The sequence below is a fragment of the Salmo salar genome, chromosome 13 (genome assembly GCF_965601325.2).
Source record: "Salmo salar chromosome 13, fSalSal1, whole genome shotgun sequence".
Classification (NCBI taxonomy): domain Eukaryota; kingdom Metazoa; phylum Chordata; class Actinopteri; order Salmoniformes; family Salmonidae; genus Salmo; species Salmo salar.
The window spans coordinates 66,733,224-66,751,558 of record NC_138303.1 but is presented as its reverse complement, the minus strand read 5'-3'; the positions used below and the strand labels follow the sequence as shown (position 1 = coordinate 66,751,558).

General features: G+C 40.9%; 1 protein-coding gene across 2 annotated transcripts in view; it reads left to right on the top strand.

Annotated features, from left to right (window-relative positions):
- Nucleotides 1–18,335, top strand: part of LOC106567565 (rho guanine nucleotide exchange factor 12) — a 143,780-nt gene that overhangs the window by 58,767 nt on the left and 66,678 nt on the right. For both annotated transcript variants that reach the window (XM_014137028.3, XM_014137024.3), the window contains exon 2: nt 17,184–17,204. In XM_014137028.3, coding sequence (XP_013992503.3) covers nt 17,184–17,204 — 21 coding nt within the window. The remainder of the gene's footprint in view (nt 1–17,183; nt 17,205–18,335) is intronic.

The window sequence follows — 18,335 nt, the reverse complement described above, 5'->3', positions numbered from 1 at the left end:
GCCTTAATAACAAACTTGTATGCCATCTGTAAATACAAATAAAAATGTTAAATTACGAGCCTAGTTGGTTTAGCCAAAGAAAAAGCCAGCAATCTTCCCGCTAGCCATGATTGGGTTGGACATGCCGAGAGATGAGTTTGGATTGGTCTGCCATGTAGCACGCTTCTGTCTGTTTGAGCTGGTCAGTATGTCTTAGGTAATCCTGTCTAACGCAGCTTTTCTTTTTTTATGTATTGTGTATTAAAACTAGTGATGCAACGATATGACATTTTTGGCCGATACCGATATCCGATATTTTCCTTGCCAAAAACAACGATAACCGATATTTACAATTTTAGCGGCCTTTTAAGCATTCTAGTACAGTTAAATAGTTAACACACACACATGGACGCAGCGGTTTAAGGTACTGCATCTCCGTGCAAGAGATGTTACTACAGTCCCTGGTTTGAATCCAGGCTGTATCACATCCGGCCTTGATTGGGAGTCCCATAGTGCGGCGCACAATTGGCCCAGGGTCGTCCGGGCTGTCATTGTAAATAAGAATTTGTTCTTAACTGACTTGCCAAGTTAAATAAAAGTTACACACCCACCACACTGACCAAAAAGTAATTTTGTTGGCATTTACGTATGTCTCCAATACCAGTAAAACATAATCAGAACCTATTTATTTCACTTACTTGCTGTGCTGTTTCATTGTTCAGTCGTTTCATTCTCAACCAGGATTTCTATGGAACGCCATTTGGGTCTTTGTGTGTCAAAATAGATACACATCAAATAACACTATTTGACGTGTGAAATAACACATCTGTTTCAGTAGCTTTTGTTAGCTAACTAACTATATAGCTAGGTGTCATCTAAAATAACCCGAATTTATAAGACAGTTCTTATTTGATTAATGGGGGTCGGACCCATCTATGTGAAGCTAGCCACAATAAGGATTAGCTACAATAGTGGACTTTGCGGTTAGCCTTTAAAATATAAGTATGGCATAATTCTACTATTTGTACTAATTTGCATTACTGTCAATGACACAATTTTATTTTGAAGGCAAACAGCAAATTCCACTATTGTGGCTAGCTTAAACACATAACCCGGTGCGGTCGAGCCTCACTTGCCAGATGAAGCTAGCTGGCTGCTTATAACGTCAGCTTTGGGCAACAGGGTTAAGTTGCTGACTAGCTATTTATTTTCATGAACTGAAGTTCAATTTCAATAGGTGAACAACAAGTGGCAACTTAGCTAATCCTTCTCACAAGGATTCCCAAATCATTGCTAAGAACAATGAAAATGACTGCAGGTTCAACTGGTCATTGTTTTCAGGCTGGTTGTATTGGTGCTCGCTAGGTACCAAGCTAAGCTAGCTACTCCAGAAGTTGCGGTCGAACAAATGATGCTTTATTACCAATGCGGTATTGTAAACACATCGTTCATGGCCGGTGTTTGCTTGTTTGCAGACTTTTTTGTACAGCTTTGACAGTGCTACTGTATCTTTTTTGACACGCAAAGACCCAAACAGCATTCCATAGTATGTATATCGCGAAGCTAATAGTAGTGACGATATTACTGTGTAACTCCGGAAGGGCAACGTTTGAAAAATAGTTCACTTGGTAGTGTGTACCGGTGCTCGACCAGTCGGGCAAAAGCCAACATCACCCACAACAGAGAACGGTTGATTGTCAAGGGCAATGAATTCCATTGTCTTGGCTTTAATGGATTTCGCCTTTGAGTTGTCTCACTGAAATTTTGTTACTCTTTCAAATGACTGCTCGGTCCACACAGCAGATGTGGGCTAGTTTAGGAATGCTGTGCTGTGCGTATAGCGCAACATTTTATGTGTCGTCATTACGTCATGTACCTACGTTATATACAGTTGAAGTCTGAAGTTTACAAACACTTAGGTTGTAGTCATCTAATCTTGTTTTTCAACCACTCCACAAATTTCTTGTTAACAAACTATAGTTTTGGCAAGTCGGTTAGGACATCTACTTTGTGCATGACACTAGTTATTTTTCCAACAATTGTTTACAGACAGATTATTTCACTTATAATTCACTGTATCACAATTCCAGTGGGTCAGAAGTTTATGTAAACTAAGTTGACTGTGCCTTTAAACAGCATGGAGTAATTCCAGAAAATGATGTCATGGCTTTAGAAGCTTCTGATAGGCTAATTGACATCATTTGAGTCAATTGGAGGTGTACCTGTGGATGTATTTTAAGGTCTACCTTCAAACTCAGTGCCTCTTTGCTTGACATCATGGGAAAATCAAAAGAAATCAGCCAAGACCTCAGAAAAAAATTATTGTCGACCTCCTCTGGTTCATCCGTGGGAACATTTACCAAATGCCTGAAGGTACCACGTTCATCTGTTCAAACAATGTTACGCAAGTTTAAACACGGGTCCACATCTCCTTCCTGAGCAGTATGACGGCTGCGAGTTCTGTCTCCTAGAGATGAACGTACTTTGGTGCGAAAAGTTCAAATCAATCCCAGAACAACAGTAAAGGACCTTATGAAGATGCTGGAGGAAACGGGTACAAAAGTATCTATATCCACAGTTAAACGAGTCCTATATCGACATAACCTGAAAGGCCGCTCAGCAAGGAAGAAGCCACTGCTCCAAAACCGCCATAAAAAAGCCAGACTACGGTTTGCAGCTGCACATGGGGACAAAGATCGTACTTTTTGGAGAAATGTCCTCTGGTCTGATGAAACAAAAACAGAACTGTTTGGCCATAATGACCATCTTTATGTTTTTCCTATAGACATTTTGTGGACAGAACTGAAAAAGCTTGTTCGAGCAAGGAGGCCTACAAACCTGACTCGGTTACACCAGCTCTGTCAGGAGGAATGGGCCAAAATTCATCCAACGTATTGTGGGAAGCTTCTGGAAGGCTACCCAAAACGTTTGACCCAAGTTAAACAATTTAAAGGCAATGCTACCAAATAGTAATTGATTGAATGTAAACTGGGAATGTGATGGGAGAAATAAAAGCTGAAATAAATCATTTTCTCTACTATTTATTCTGACATTTAAAAACTGACCTAAAACACTGAATTTTTACTGGGATTAAATGTCAGGAATTGTGAAAAACTGAGTTTAAATGTATTTGGCCAAGGTGTATGTAAACTTCTGACTTCAACTGTAGGTATGCACGTCAGCTTTGACATCGGTTTTGCACATTGGGGCATTAAACTACACATCGGCCGTTACCGATGTTGGCATTTGTAGCTAATGTCAGCCGATTCCGCTATGTTCACCGATGTTATATTGTGCATCCCTAATTAAAACTGCGTAAGTGTTGATCTCCACTTTCTGGAGGACTGAGTTTTGAAATCACCTGTCTCCAGATTACATCTTCAAACTAAGGGCAACCATGGTATCCGACATGAGACGCACCCAACCATGAATAATATATTGGTAAGTTAGTTTCGCTAGCTACATTTTCAGATATTACACGTTTCTAATTTTGACATAGAGCCATTTGCTTGGCTAGATATAGCCTAATGTTAGCTAGCTAACATTGAAACTGGTTGGTTAGCTACCTGCAGATTCCAGGGTCTGTATCACAACCGGCCATTATTGGGAGTCCCATAGGGTGGCTCACAATTTTTCCCAGCGTCGTCCGGGTTAAGGTTTGGCCGGGTTAGGGTGTGGCCGGGATAGGCCGTCATTGTAAATAATACATTGTCTTACCTGACTTGCCTAGTTAAATAAAGGTTAAATCGAATAAAACTAAAAATACTCTTGATTTCAGAGCGCTCTCGACTGAGTATGCCAGTGTGCGCGGAATAACTGATGAATTTACGAATGCTCAACGCGCGTTGTATAAGGTCGGTGTCTGTAAACGTCAGTAAACTCATTGGCCAGAGTGTCTGGGGTGCGCTCTGAACACGAAACGCTCTAAATTTACGAACGGACAATTTGACAGCACATTTGCAGTCACCAACTCTCTGGATAACATAACAGCCTAACCAGCTCTGCTAGGGCGAGTAATGTTCAGTGAGCTGTTCTCTCTCACTTAGATGTCTGGAAGTAGCTAGCAAGTTGGCTTGGGTGCTTGACTGTTGTTAATACATTCGGTGGGGCTAAAGCTTAAGAGGGTGTGAATGATGCTGCATGGTTCTAGACAAAGAAGGGCTCTCCAGTAGTAGTACCAAAACATTCAAAGGCCGTTTTCTCAAAAGTGAGGTTACAAGTTTATCATCTTTAAAAGCAAAATGACTTTCCCATTTGTTCCTCAACTGTAGTGTATGATATACAATTTTGTATCTCTGAGTCTCTACTTTTATCCAATGTAAAAAACTCAATTTTGCTACTTAAGATTTAAGCCGGTCGGTCACAATTTTACTACCCTGCATGAATCTGCAGGTAGCTAACCAACCAGGATCGATGTTAGCTAGCTTGCTAATATTAGGCTATAACTAATAATGCAAACGGCTCTGAGATACAAATAATATTACTACACAGATCATACAAATAATATTACTACACAGATCATACAAATAATATTACTACACAGATCATACAAATAACATTACTACACAGATCATACAAATAACATTACTATACACAGATCATACAAATAACATTACTATACACAGATCATACAAATAACATTACTATACACAGATCATACAAATAACATTACTATACACAGATCATACAAATAACATTACTATACACAGATCATACAAATAACATTACTATACACAGATCATACAAATAACATTACTATACACAGATCATACAAATAACATTACTATACACAGATCATACAAATAACATTACTATACACAGATCATACAAATAACATTACTATACACAGATCATACAAATAACATTACTATACACAGATCATACACATAACATTACTATACACAGATCATACACATAACATTACTATACACAGATCATACACATAACATTACTATACACAGATCATACACATAACATTACTATACACAGATCATACAAATAACATTACTATACACAGATCATACACACAACATTACTATACACAGATCATACACACAACATTACTATACACAGATCATACACACAACATTAGCTAGCGAGCCAGCCAACTAACGTTAGCTAGCTAACTTACAATGAAAACGACTTTCTTACAAATTTAGAAACATATAATATCTGAAAATGTAGCTAGCTAGACTCTCTTACCGTACACATGGATGAATGCTTCACCCTCTCTGTCATGGATGCCATGGCTGCCCTTAGTTTGAAGATGTAATCCAGAGATACATGTTTTATACAATATGTTATTTTTCTACTCCCTCTGCATATTTGCAATCAAATGCCAGAATTCTCTCAATCTCCTTAGCTATCATACTGTGCTTCCACCGGGCATTCCACTGACCAAAAGCCATGCATTACTTGCAGTATCCGCATCGGCCTAAAGACTAGAGCTACCGCTTTCAGGGAAAGGGACATGGACAGTTACAAGAAAGCCTGCTCCAACCTCTGAGCCATCAAACATGGAAAAGTCAATATACTGCAGGACTAAGAGTAATTACATCCAATTACATAAGCTCCAATGCTCATAGGATGTGGCAGGGTTTGCAGACTATTATGGGTTACAAAGAGAAACCTAGCCGGGAGTTGCCCAGTGACGCAAACCTCCCAGTCGAGCTGAATGCCGTCTATGCTCGTTTCCAGGCAAACACTGAGCCAGACATGAGAGCCCCTGCTGTCCCGGATGACTGTGATCTCGCTCTCTGTGGCCAATGTGAGTAAGATTTTTTTATTTGGTTAACACTCGCAAAGCCTCTGGGCCAGATGAAATACCAAGGCGCGTTCTCAGAACATGCACAGAACAGCTGGCAAGTGTCTTCAAAGATATCTCTTTGTCCCAGTCTGTAATCTAAACATGTTTAAAGCAGACCACCATTGTCCCTGTTCCTAAGAACTCAAAGGTAACCTGCCTAAATGACTATCGTCCTGTAGCACTCACATCTGTAACCAGGAAATTCTTTGAAAGGCTGGTCATGACACACATCAACACCAGACACCTTGGACCCACTCCCAATTCGCATACCACCCCAACAGATCCACAGATGAGGCAATCTCTATTGCAATCCTCACTGCTCTCTCCCACCTGGACAAGAGCAATTTCTATGTGAGAATGCTGTTCATTGACTACAGTTCAGCATTCAACACCATAGTCCCCTCCAAGTTCATTGCCAAGCTCGGGACCCTGGAACTGAACACATCCCTCTAGATCCTGGACTTTCTGACTCTCTGTCCCCAGGTGGTGAGGGTAGGTAACAATACATCTGCCACACTGACCCTCAACACGGGGGTCCCTCAGGTGTGTACTTAGTCCCCTCCTGTACTCATTGTTCACCCACGACTGTGTGGCCACACACTACTCCAACAACATCAAGTGTGCTGACGACACGACAATGGTAGGCCTAACATGTTGATAGAAATTTGGTAGAACTGATTTAAGTTTCCCTGCATTAAAGTCTCCGGCCACTAGGAGCGCCGCCTCTGGGTGAGCGGTTTCCTCTTTGCTTATTTCCTTATACAGCTGACTGAGTGCGGTCTTAGTGCCAGCATCTGTCTGTGGTGGTAAATAAACAGCCACGAAAAGTATAGCTGAAAATTCTCTTGGCAAGTAGTGTGGCCTGTAATTTATCACAATATACTTTACTTCAGGCGAGCAAGATCTAGAGACTTCCTTAGATTTCGTGCACCAGCTGTTGTTTACAAATATGCACAGACCCCCCCCCCTCGTCTTACCGGAGTGTGCTGTTCTATCTTGCCGGTGCAGCGTAAATCCCGCTAACTGAATATCCATGTCGTCATTCAGCCACGATTCCTTGAAACATGGGACATCAGAAACTGTAATATCCTGTTGGTAGGATATTCGTGATCGTACCTCGTCTAATTTATTGTCCAATGATTGTACGTTGGCGAGTAGTGTTGTCAGTAACTTCAGCTTTCCATCTGACCAGGCATCCGGCTCTTTGTCCTCTGTACCTGTGTCGCTTCCTCTTGCAAATAACAGGGATGTCGGCCCTGTGGGGTGTTTGGAGAATGTCTTGTGCGTCCTCCTTGTTGTAAAAAAAATCTTTGTCTAATCCGAGGTGAGTGATCGCTGTCCTGATATCCAGAAGCTCTTTTTTGCCGTAAGATACGGTTGCAGAAACATTATGTACAAAATAAGTTACAAATAACGCGAATAAAACCCACATTATAGCACAATTGGTTGGGCGCCCGTAAAACTGCTACCATTTCTTCCGGCGCCAAAAGGATAGTTCACCTAAATTACAAAATGACATGTTGGTTTCCTTACCCTGTAAGCAGTCTATGGACAAGGTACGACAGCAACCCATGCTTTGGTTTTGTTTCAAATGTTAACTTTTTAGCATTTGTGGCACAAATCCAGAGCGAGTCAATGGTACCTAATATTACCATTTTCACACTTCATGTTCAACTCAAAAAGTGTATTGTCTAACTCAATTATCTTACTTGAGATGATTTGGATATGAAGACCCACAACCTATTAAGTGCTAGTTACTTGCATTGATACACGGAATTGGCTTGCACAGGTAGCCCCTTAGCCTCACTAGCCATATTGATAATTTAATACACAAGCTCCATTTACCGCATGGCTATACATTAACAAATGGAGATAGAGAGGTGTTGATTTGTCTCTGCACAGCTGGATCAGACATGACAGCTTAAGTGATACAAACACCCCCTCTGTCACTACTAGATCTTCTCACTCTCTCTGTCTGCATCCCAAATTGCACCTTATTTCCTTTATAGTGCACTAGTTTTGATAGGGCTCTGGACAACAGTAGTGCACTATATAGGGAACATGGTACCATTTGGGATGCATACTTTGTGTCACTATCTCTACCCTGTATTTCCCTCTAGCCTCTCCCACCATCTCGTCCCTCCGTACCCTCTCTCCCCCCTTTCTTGATAAAACAAGGTTTCCCCCATGTGGGCTTGGCCTCTCTCTCCGCTCCCTCTCTCTCCGCTCCCTCTCTCTAGGTCTTAATCTCTCTCCTTTTCTCTTTTTTTCTCCCGCTTTCTCTCTTTCATCTCCCCCTTTCTCTCACTCTGTCGCTCTCTGTATTTCTCTCACTTTCTCTCTCTTGATTATATACTTTGACCAGAGGAGTGTTCAGTCTGCAGTGCTTTGAAGAGTTCACTGCCGTCAGGAGCCTCAGAACTGCATGGCATCAACATGCCTCTCTCTGCCTGCAGCTTCTCTTGAACTTACTTGAACTATTTTCCATGGACTTTCTACCCCCCAACTGTACATTCCACTGTACGTTTCACTGGGAAACCGTGACCATTTAGTTTTAATGTTGCCACATTACCCAAAGACCTAGCTTCGCCTAGGATCAACTTCCATATCTCACCAATGGTATTAGAATAATGGATAATGATGATTGGATTTGTGGTGCTTCAAAAACGAAAATAATTATTTCACACTTTAAACACTAAATTGTCACACTTTAATTATTATTTTTTTAAATAATAAAGCTTTTTTCAAGTGCTCAAAGCGCTTTGCTTTGTAATGGGGGAATCCCCCTCTAGTTTATCGCACAGAGGTTCCAGTTCTCATGTGACGTCAGTGTTTCTAATGGATCAATGCATTATTCGTTGCCGAGTCTCCCCCAAGCTTATGACCTGCCTTAAACGATAAGACCAATAATACGTTCATTCATTAATAAAAGCACAGTTTCAACCTCCCGGCACTACACAAATGTGTTATCCTCAAGCATTTCACCCTCACACCTCTTGTGTTGGTCTCTGTGTCATTATAGGGTAGTCTGTAACCAGGCTCGGCCTTGCCTTCGCTGCCTGTCTAAAGGTATCTAACATGGTAGATATGGAGGTGCTGGCTGGTCTCTCTTGGGAGCTGGCTGGCTGTTCTTCTAGTGGATTTATCGTTTTCTCTCTCTGCACCTCCTCCCCGCACCCACCCGTCCCTGGCCACGCTAATAAAACATGAACAGACAGTGTAGCGTGAAGAAATGTATGTCCCCAAGCCGTTTCAGGATGCACACTCTCTGATCAGGCTTATTGGGGCAGAAAAAGAGGAGTGCCTGCTCCCTCCCTTTAGGGCCTGGAGGATGAGGTAGGCGAGAGAGGGAGGAAGAGAGGAGGGGCAGAGGTGTGTGTGTGTGTGTGTGTGTGTGTGTGTGTGTGTGTGTGTGTGTGTGTGTGTGTGTGTGTGTGTGTGTGTGTGTGTGTGTGTGTGTGTGTGTGTGTGTGTGTGTGTGTGTGCATGGTCTCTTCTGACCTATGTTGAGTTAGACTGAGTATAGGGCCTTTCAAGGCCAATGACTTGAATTTCCCTAGATACAGTTAGCATTACTGTGCATGCAACACAATATAAACACCTTTGTTTTGAATAAGAGTATGATCCCCATTCAAGAAATGACTTCACCGTACTCTTCCATTGTTGTTGAAAGCCTATTTGATTATTCAAATGTTTATTAATCCCTTAATTTTACAAGTAAGTACCACCAATGGCGTGGTAGTGAGTCTTTTACCAATCGCATCCCTATAGTTTCTTTATTTGTGATGTGGCAATGTACAGTATACAATCTTTACAGACTTTACAGCAATTCATTAATATTATTGACAGCCTTGAGTTGAATCGGATCTTGTTTCAGTCGCACTTCCTGTGCTACAACCATGCATTCAAATTTGTATATAATAATAACAAATTGGATTTATAGAGTGGTTCTCCAGTAGCTCAAAGTACCACCTGCACCTGAGTGCTACACAACTCCCAGTCCATTCTAACAGTTGTTAATAAGCTTGCAACAATTGATAGAGATGAAGTCTGTCTGTCTAGGTAGTAGGTACTGGAGTTACGTAGAAAGAAGGGTTTACTGATATGAGCAGCTGGGCTGACGTTGATAAATGACGGTCACGGTCATACTAATCTGATTATGAGATTTTGCTCCTTCAGGTCTTTGCCTAGAGTTAGCTTTTCTCTGAACGTAGACAGATATGCCAGATTTTTCTTTCTCTCTCCAAATGCTCTCTGGTGTTGGTCAGACTGTTCTGTGTTCTGGTGTGTTCAGTGGAGGAGGCAGTGTGTTCTAGACGAGTTGTCTTATCTCACAAGCCCAGATCAAATCAAGCATCACTAGCCGTTTACCAGGTGATGCACACTCACTCACTCACACAAAACACAAACGCAAGCATTCACACACACTCCTCATACTCACAAATACACGCACATACACACTCTCTCTCACACACACACACACACACACACACACACACACACACACACACACACACACACACACACACACACACACACACACACACACACTCACGAACACAGCCAACGCTGCTGTCCCATGCTATAGAGTCATTGAACCACTGGTCGCGTCCCATTTCCCACGGTGTGTATTTAAATACTTTATCCCCACCGTAGCACATCATAATATTTCTACAGCTGTACATTGTATTTTAGTTACACTGTTTATATACACTGGATTCTCACTGTGCACATATGTATAGATTGCATTTGTTTACTGCTACAGTGCTATTTGAGTTGTGAATCAGCTTAGCGGGTGTTATAGCGGGCGAAGCGAAATGCTTATGTTAAAAGCTCCTGACAATACAGTAAAATGTCAAATAATTAAAATGTAATGGGAAAAAATACTGATGTACGCCGGGAGAATTTACTGAAGATCAGCTAAGAATTATATGTACAGCTGTAGATATGTCAAGAATCCAGTGCATAAATGTGTAAACAGTGAAACTAAAATACAATGTACAGTAGTAGAAATATTATGATGTGCTACGTTGGGGATACTGTATTTAAATACACAGTGTGAAATGGGAAGTGACTAGTGGTTCAATGACTCTATAGCATGGGACAGCAGCGTTGGCTGTGTTTGTGTTTGTGAGTATGAGTGAGTGAGTGAGTGTGCATCTCCTAGTAGAGGGCTAGTGATGGTTGTTTAACAGTCTGATGGCCTGGTAATAGAAGTTGCTTTTTAGTGTCTTGGTCTTACCTCTTATGCACCTGTACTGTCTGTCTGTTGTATGATAGCCGAGTAAACAGTCTGTGGCTCGGGTGGCTGAGGTCCTCAATGATCTTCTTGGCCTTCCTTTGACACTGGTTGCTGTAGCTGAATTAATTTCTTCAGCCTTCTTCACCACGATGCCGGTGTGACGAGACTATTTCAGGTCCTCAGTGACGTGCACGCTGACCGCAAAGTAATCTGGGAGCTAGCAACAGGCCGACCATCGCAGCTGTCATATTGTCTGAAGGTCCACCTGTCTTGTGAGCAGAGCAGCGGAGTTCACTTCAAATCTACTTCAATTCGTTTTATGGTTAGGACTGAGTTCAGGTCAAATGTTGACCATTTTGTAATGGAACGTGCTTGAATCGGTTTCCGAAGGGCAGTTGCAATAGGAAAGAAGGTGTGACGTCCATTTAAGGATATCACTATTTATATTTGAGGAGGCATGAAGTTCACCCCCAAACTGGATGTTCTTTCTAAATGCCATACTTCCTCAAACTTTGACCTCATATGGAACAGAGGTTGAAGTGAAAGAAGTAGCCAGAACTGGTAAGTCACAATGAGATTCTCTCTGAAAAACGTTCTTTGGATCCAACAAAAGGGTTAGGGGTTGTTCCATGTCATTTCAGCAAGCCATGACATCCACCATCTCAGATTTTTCTGAATTGTAGTTAGAAACAGATAAGATTAGCATTCCTGCAACATTATTTTGTTGTTAGCTTTATTTCTCAGAATTAAAATTGTCTAATTGATTTCACCCAAATTGGCCATTTCAATGTATAGTATTCGTATAATATTCAATAAATATAGTACCCAACATCCAATTTGCACAAAAACCTGTAGATGTAGATGGTCAAAAGCCACCTACGGACACCCCAAACCCCACACCAAGCCCACCAAATGACCAGTATACAGTATCAGTTCTCTGTTTGGTGGGTTTTTTCCCGTTCAGAGAAATGAACCATTGAAGTCACTTGTATTTTCCCCATAGATCACAATATCTACTAAACTAGCATAATATCTACTAAGCTAACATATAGAATTGTTTTAAGATGGTCATAAAATGGATCATTTAGCCATTTGATTTGGAATTTTAGGACCCATGTAGGTATAAAAAAAGATATCAGAAAAAATTATTTGATTAAACGTTTAATTTTGCCGTTACTGCTATAGTCCATAGAAACACATTGAATAACACATTTGTACATGGCAAAACAGATCATAATACATCATAAGAAATAGGGTTTTGAAGTGTTTGTTCTATATCTCAGAGAGTTAAGAAAACTAAAACTTTATTTTATTTTGTAGACCCTTGTTTGGTCACTTTATTCATGCCACTTTTTACCCCATATGCATGTTGTGCCATTTTTAAAGCCTGGTACTGGGTTACCTTCAGACGACTCCCCAGAAGCTGTATAGAGCAAAACAACTGACACCTTCATGTTCGTCAGAGTCTGCCCTTTCGATATTGGTTTGTAGTTCAAACGGTTTAGTCTGGACAGTTGGCTTTGTGAGAAGACACCTTTGAAATTAGGTCATCCACAACGGAGATCAGACGACTGCCGGAAAACAGTTAATGGGAGTCATCTTTTGATGTTGGTGACTCATTAGTTCAGCTGAAACAGTATTTTATGCTGATTTTCTTGTAGAAAAACACCGCTTTCACAAGCCCCATGTTATGGAATTGGGGCAAGTTTTATATCGGCGGAAAGAGTGGATTGAGCTGCAGCCACTGCACAAAACGGTAAGTCTCTAGCATAAACACACAGGGAGCCATTCAAAAAGACACCATCATGTGATGTCCGGGTGTGTCAATCATATCTAGGGGCTGCACTGCCAAGGCTATATATTTGCTAATTTACCTATTTTTATTTTGCTTTTGGGTAGTATTTACTGTAATAAATTGAAGGATCATTCAATTATTTCGCTACATACTTGTCCATTTCTGAGTGGTCTCTTGCTAGATGGTGTTAACTTGGCCTTTATTGTTAAAGTAGAACATAAATGGAATATTGATAAAGATTATTCAATTTAACGGCTCGGTAGCATAAACGTAACCACATGTAACATGGATTTGTATTAGAATACGCATCAAAAGTCCCAATGCAAAGTGACATCTCACTTTCCTATTTTTCGATTTTTTTCATTAAACTGATCAGAATTCCGAAAAATGACAAAGTCATGGCGGAAAAAATATTTGCGGGTTGTGATGTAATATGGAGGACGCGGTAAGCCAGCCTATTCTCTATAATGTAAACCACCATGGTCGACATAGCTAAGTATTAAGCCAGAGAACAACTAATCTAGAACAAAACAATATAAACTAGTCTAGAACAACACATATAAAGTAGAGGGAGCGGAGACTTACCTTTTTGATGGCTGAGTTAGCTACCAAAGTCAAAGAAGAGTCATGGCGAGGCCTTCAGAGGGAGAGGCCGTTTCACCGGCCAAGGGAAAGTCAGCTAATCCAATAGTGATATAGTGAGGTCTCCATCAATGCTGACACTGACGCTGTACTGGTAGTTTTGCAGTTCACCCCCACAACTACTCCCCGGGCACCGATGACGTGGACATTGATTAAGACAGTCCCCCGCACCTCTGTGTTTGAGGGGTTGGGTTAAATGCGGTAGACATTTTTCAATTGAATGCATTCAGTTGTGCAACTGACTAGGTACAGTATGCCCTTTCCCTTTCTCACTAAGTTATTTAGTCTTTGACCACACTGTGTTGTTACTTAGGTAAGTAAAAACTCATGGTTCCTACCCTTAAAGGAATTGATTTTATAACAAGACTAAATAAATTAAAAGCTACTTGCAGTGGGACCGAACCTTCTGCGAAAGCTAACGGATGATCGTTAAAGGCTAGCAATCGATTTCCCTGCACTTGGATCTTTGTGTTTTCCATTGATCAGCCTTGTTAGCTTGAACACGATAACAAGTTCATTGTTCCCCTCAGGTTTTCAATGTATCAATTAGGCCTCTCTTTCTCCATTTTGAATGAGTCTGCATTTAAGGGTCTAAATATCAGCTTAATCCCCTTCTCAGCTAGCTGCTTAGCCACCACCCAGTGAGCATGATGTCTTTCCTCACCCATACAGTCTATCCCCTATCCCGTCCTAATCTCCTCAGGGCACATCAGAGGAGAACCAGTTCTCAGACAGTATAGTAGTGAATCTCATGTCTCTCTAATTGGCAGGGGTTCAATATGACTGGCTTGTTGTCAGCTTTTTTATTGAATGATGTTAATTTCCTTTTATAAACGGCGCTATTTGGTCGAATTAAGTAACTTTTAAAATATAAAGAGGTGCTCTCAAATTCCAGTGCATAAAATCCAGTGCATAAATGTGTAAACAGTGAAACTAAAATACAATGTACAGTAGTAGAAATATTATGATGTGCTACGTTGGGGATACTGTATTTAAATACACAGTGGGAAATGGGAAGTGACTAGTGGTTCAATGACTCTATAGCATGGGACAGCAGCGTTGGCTGTGTTTGTGTTTGTGAGTATGAGTGAGTGAGTGAGTGAGTGTGCATCTCCTAGTAGAGGGCTAGTGATGGTTGTTTAACAGTCTGATGGCCTGGTAATAGAAGTTGCTTTTTAGTGTCTTGGTCTTACCTCTTATGCACCTGTACTGTCTGTCTGTTGTATGATAGCCGAGTAAACAGTCTGTGGCTCGGGTGGCTGAGGTCCTCAATGATCTTCTTGGCCTTCCTTTGACACTGGTTGCTGTAGCTGAATTAATTTCTTCAGCCTTCTTCACCACGATGCCGGTGTGACGAGACTATTTCAGGTCCTCAGTGACGTGCACGCTGACCGCAAAGTAATCTGGGAGCTAGCAACAGGCCGACCATCGCAGCTGTCATATTGTCTGAAGGTCCACCTGTCTTGTGAGCAGAGCAGCGGAGTTCACTTCAAATCTACTTCAATTCGTTTTATGGTTAGGACTGAGTTCAGGTCAAATGTTGACCATTTTGTAATGGAACGTGCTTGAATCGGTTTCCGAAGGGCAGTTGCAATAGGAAAGAAGGTGTGACGTCCATTTAAGGATATCACTATTTATATTTGAGGAGGCATGAAATTCACCCCCAAACTGTATGTTCTTTCTAAATGCCATACTTCCTCAAACTTTGACCTCATATGGAACAGAGGTTGAAGTGAAAGAAGTAGCCAGAACTGGTAAGTCACAATGAGATTCTCTCTGAAAAACGTTCTTTGGATCCAACAAAAAGGTTAGGGGTTGTTCCATGTCATTTCAGCAAGCCATGACATTCAAGGCAGTAGCAGTGGAGTGTTGTATCAGTGTATTCGGTAAATGTTATATATTATGAATCTTGTCCATGGTTAGACTGAGTGATGTTTTTCTGTCAAAAGAGACTTTCAAGTACGAGCTCTGCAGTCTGGGTACTAGCACAGGATTTTTCAAATCCTACCCCTCTTGCCTTCTCTTAAAGATACCCACTCCCCTTTATCCCCCTCCTCTTCTACTCCCCTCTCATCCCCCACCCGCCCACATTCAGGACAGGAAATGGGAGCCCTGCCAGAAGCCCCCTCTGTTTCTGGGAATCTGTCTTACAATGCTGCAGTGTAGTAAGTTGGCTTTGACGTGAACGCCATTGTTCAAAGTTCAGGCCCCATTGTCTGAGAGAAGGAACAGCAACAAAAACAAAAACCACCCGCGGAAGGATGTGGAGGAGTAGAGAGTGAGAGGGGTCTGTGCTATTTATATGAACATCCCTCCCATCCTCCTCCTATCTGTCAGACTTAGGGATCAGGGTAGGATGGGATCTACGTGTTTGATATGCCAACCAGTGGAACAACTGGGAGCCAGAAGGTGCCTGAGGACATGGGGCTTATGTTGGCATCGTCACACCACTGCCCTTTTGATTATGAAATTAATTAGTGATTTATGGTTCCAACACAGCGGTTGGACCAAAGGACTGATTTCCACCAGTCTAATATTCATTGCTCGTGTTTCTTGGCCCAAGCAAGTCTCCTCTTCTTATTGGTGTCCTTTAGTAGTGGTTTCTTTGCAGCAATTCGACAATGAATGCCTGATTCACACAGTCTCCTCTGAACAGTTGATGTTGAGATGGGTCTGTTACTTGAACTCTGTGAAGCATTTATTTGGGCTGCAATTTCTGAGGCTGGTAACTCTAATGAACTTATCCTCTGCAGCAGTGGTAACTCTGGGTCTTCCATTCCTGTGGCGGACCTCATGATAGACAGTTTCATCATAGCGCTTGATGGTTTTTACAACTGTACTTGAAGAAACTTTAAAAGTTCTTGAAATGTTCCATATTGACTGACCTTCATGTCTTAAAGTAATGATGGAATGTTGTTTCTCTTGGCTTATTTGAGCTGTTCTTGCCATAATATGGACTTGGTCTTTTACCAAATAGGGCTATCTTCTGTATACCACCCCTACCTTGTCACAACAACAGATTGGATCAAACGCATTAAGAAGGAAAGAAATTCCACAAATGAACTTCCAAGAAGGCACACCTATTAATTTAAATGCATTCCAGGTGATTACCTCATGAAGCTGGATGAGAAAATGCCAAGCGTGTGCGAAGCTGTCATCAAGGCAAAGGGTGGCTATTTGAAGAATCTCAAATATATAATTTATTTTGATTTGTTTAACACTTTTTTGGTTACTACATGACTCCATATGTGTTATTTCATAGTTTTGATGTCTTCACTATTATTATTCAACAATGTAGAAAATAGTAAAAAATAAAGAAAAACCCTTGAATGACTAGGTGTTCTAAAACTTGACTGGTAGTGTATGTTCATTGTGTAACATTCTTGACGTAGCATACAATGGCAATAAAATGTTGTCGAATATAGTCACATGTGGTAGCGAATTAAGAATGTCAGGGTGAACGTTGGGTCGGTTTCTCAATCCCAGATTGAGCCTTTTCCTGGTACAGGCTTAATCAGTTGTTGCTTGACTTGCCATCTGTGAGGTACAGAAGTGTTAAAATTCTACAGGCCCAAGGAGTCTTCATACAGTTGGTGAAAATTATCCTGTCTAGAAAAAAAAATCTGAATAGGCATCACAATATAGAATTAGAAGAGGACTTCACCAATGACAAAGAGTAGCATAAAAGTTTTAATCCTTTCTCAACTTTGTTTTCGCAGGGTTCCCAAAAAAGCAACCAGGTAAGTTGTTTCGTTAATCTTTGTCCACATTGTCCATCATGAGGGACTGCAATCGTGACATCCAGATGAATATCTCTGTATAACTAGAACGTCTTACCACAAAATAAACCATATGCTCCCAAGAGTTGGGACACCTGGTATGTGTCCGTAATGGAACCTTATTAGATGCAGCCCTATATTTGAGTCGATTAATCCCGATGTGATTAGGCTTTAGGACCCCATACTGCCTTACACTCTTTTCAGCATGTTAAGATTACACTTAATGTGTTTAGAATGGAATTAAGAAATGTAGAAATATTAGGGCGAGCAATGTTGTCCGGAGTATACATAAATACATATATTTATATACACTACCGTTCAAAAGTTTGGGGTCACTTAGAAATGTCCTTGTTTTTGAAAGACAAGCAAATTTTTTGGTCTGTTAAAATAACATAAAATTGATCATAAATACAGTGTAGACATTGTTAATGTTGTAAATGATTATTGTTGCAGGAAACGGCAGAAGCTGGTACTATTTAATGAAGCTGCCAGTTGAGGACTTGTGAGGCGTCTGTTTTTCAAACTAGAGACACTAATGTACTTGTCCTCTTGCTCAGTTGTGCACCGGGGCCTCCCACTACTCTTTCTATTCTGGTTAGAGCCAGAATAGAAAGTTGTTGCGCTGTTCTGTGAAGGGAGTAGTACACAGCGTTGTACGAGATCTTCAGTTTCTTGGCAATTTCTCACATAGAATAGCCTTCATTTCTCAGAACAAGAATAGACTGACGAGTTTCAGAAGAAATTACTTTGTTTCTGGCCATTTTGAGCCTGTAATCGAACCCACAAATGCTGATGCTCCAGATACTCAATTAGTCTAAAGGCCAGTTTTATTGCTTCTTTAATCAGAAAAAACATTTTCAGCTGTGCTAGCATAATTGCAAAAGGGTTTTCTAATGATTAAATAGCCTTTTAAAATTATAAACTTGGATTAGCTAACACAACGTGCCATTGGAACAAAGGAGTGATGGTTGCTGATAATGGGCTTCTGTAGATATTCCATTATAAATCAGCCGTTTCCAGCTACAATATTCATTTACAACGTCTACACTGTATTTCTGATACATTTTATGTTATTTTAATGGCCAAAAAAAT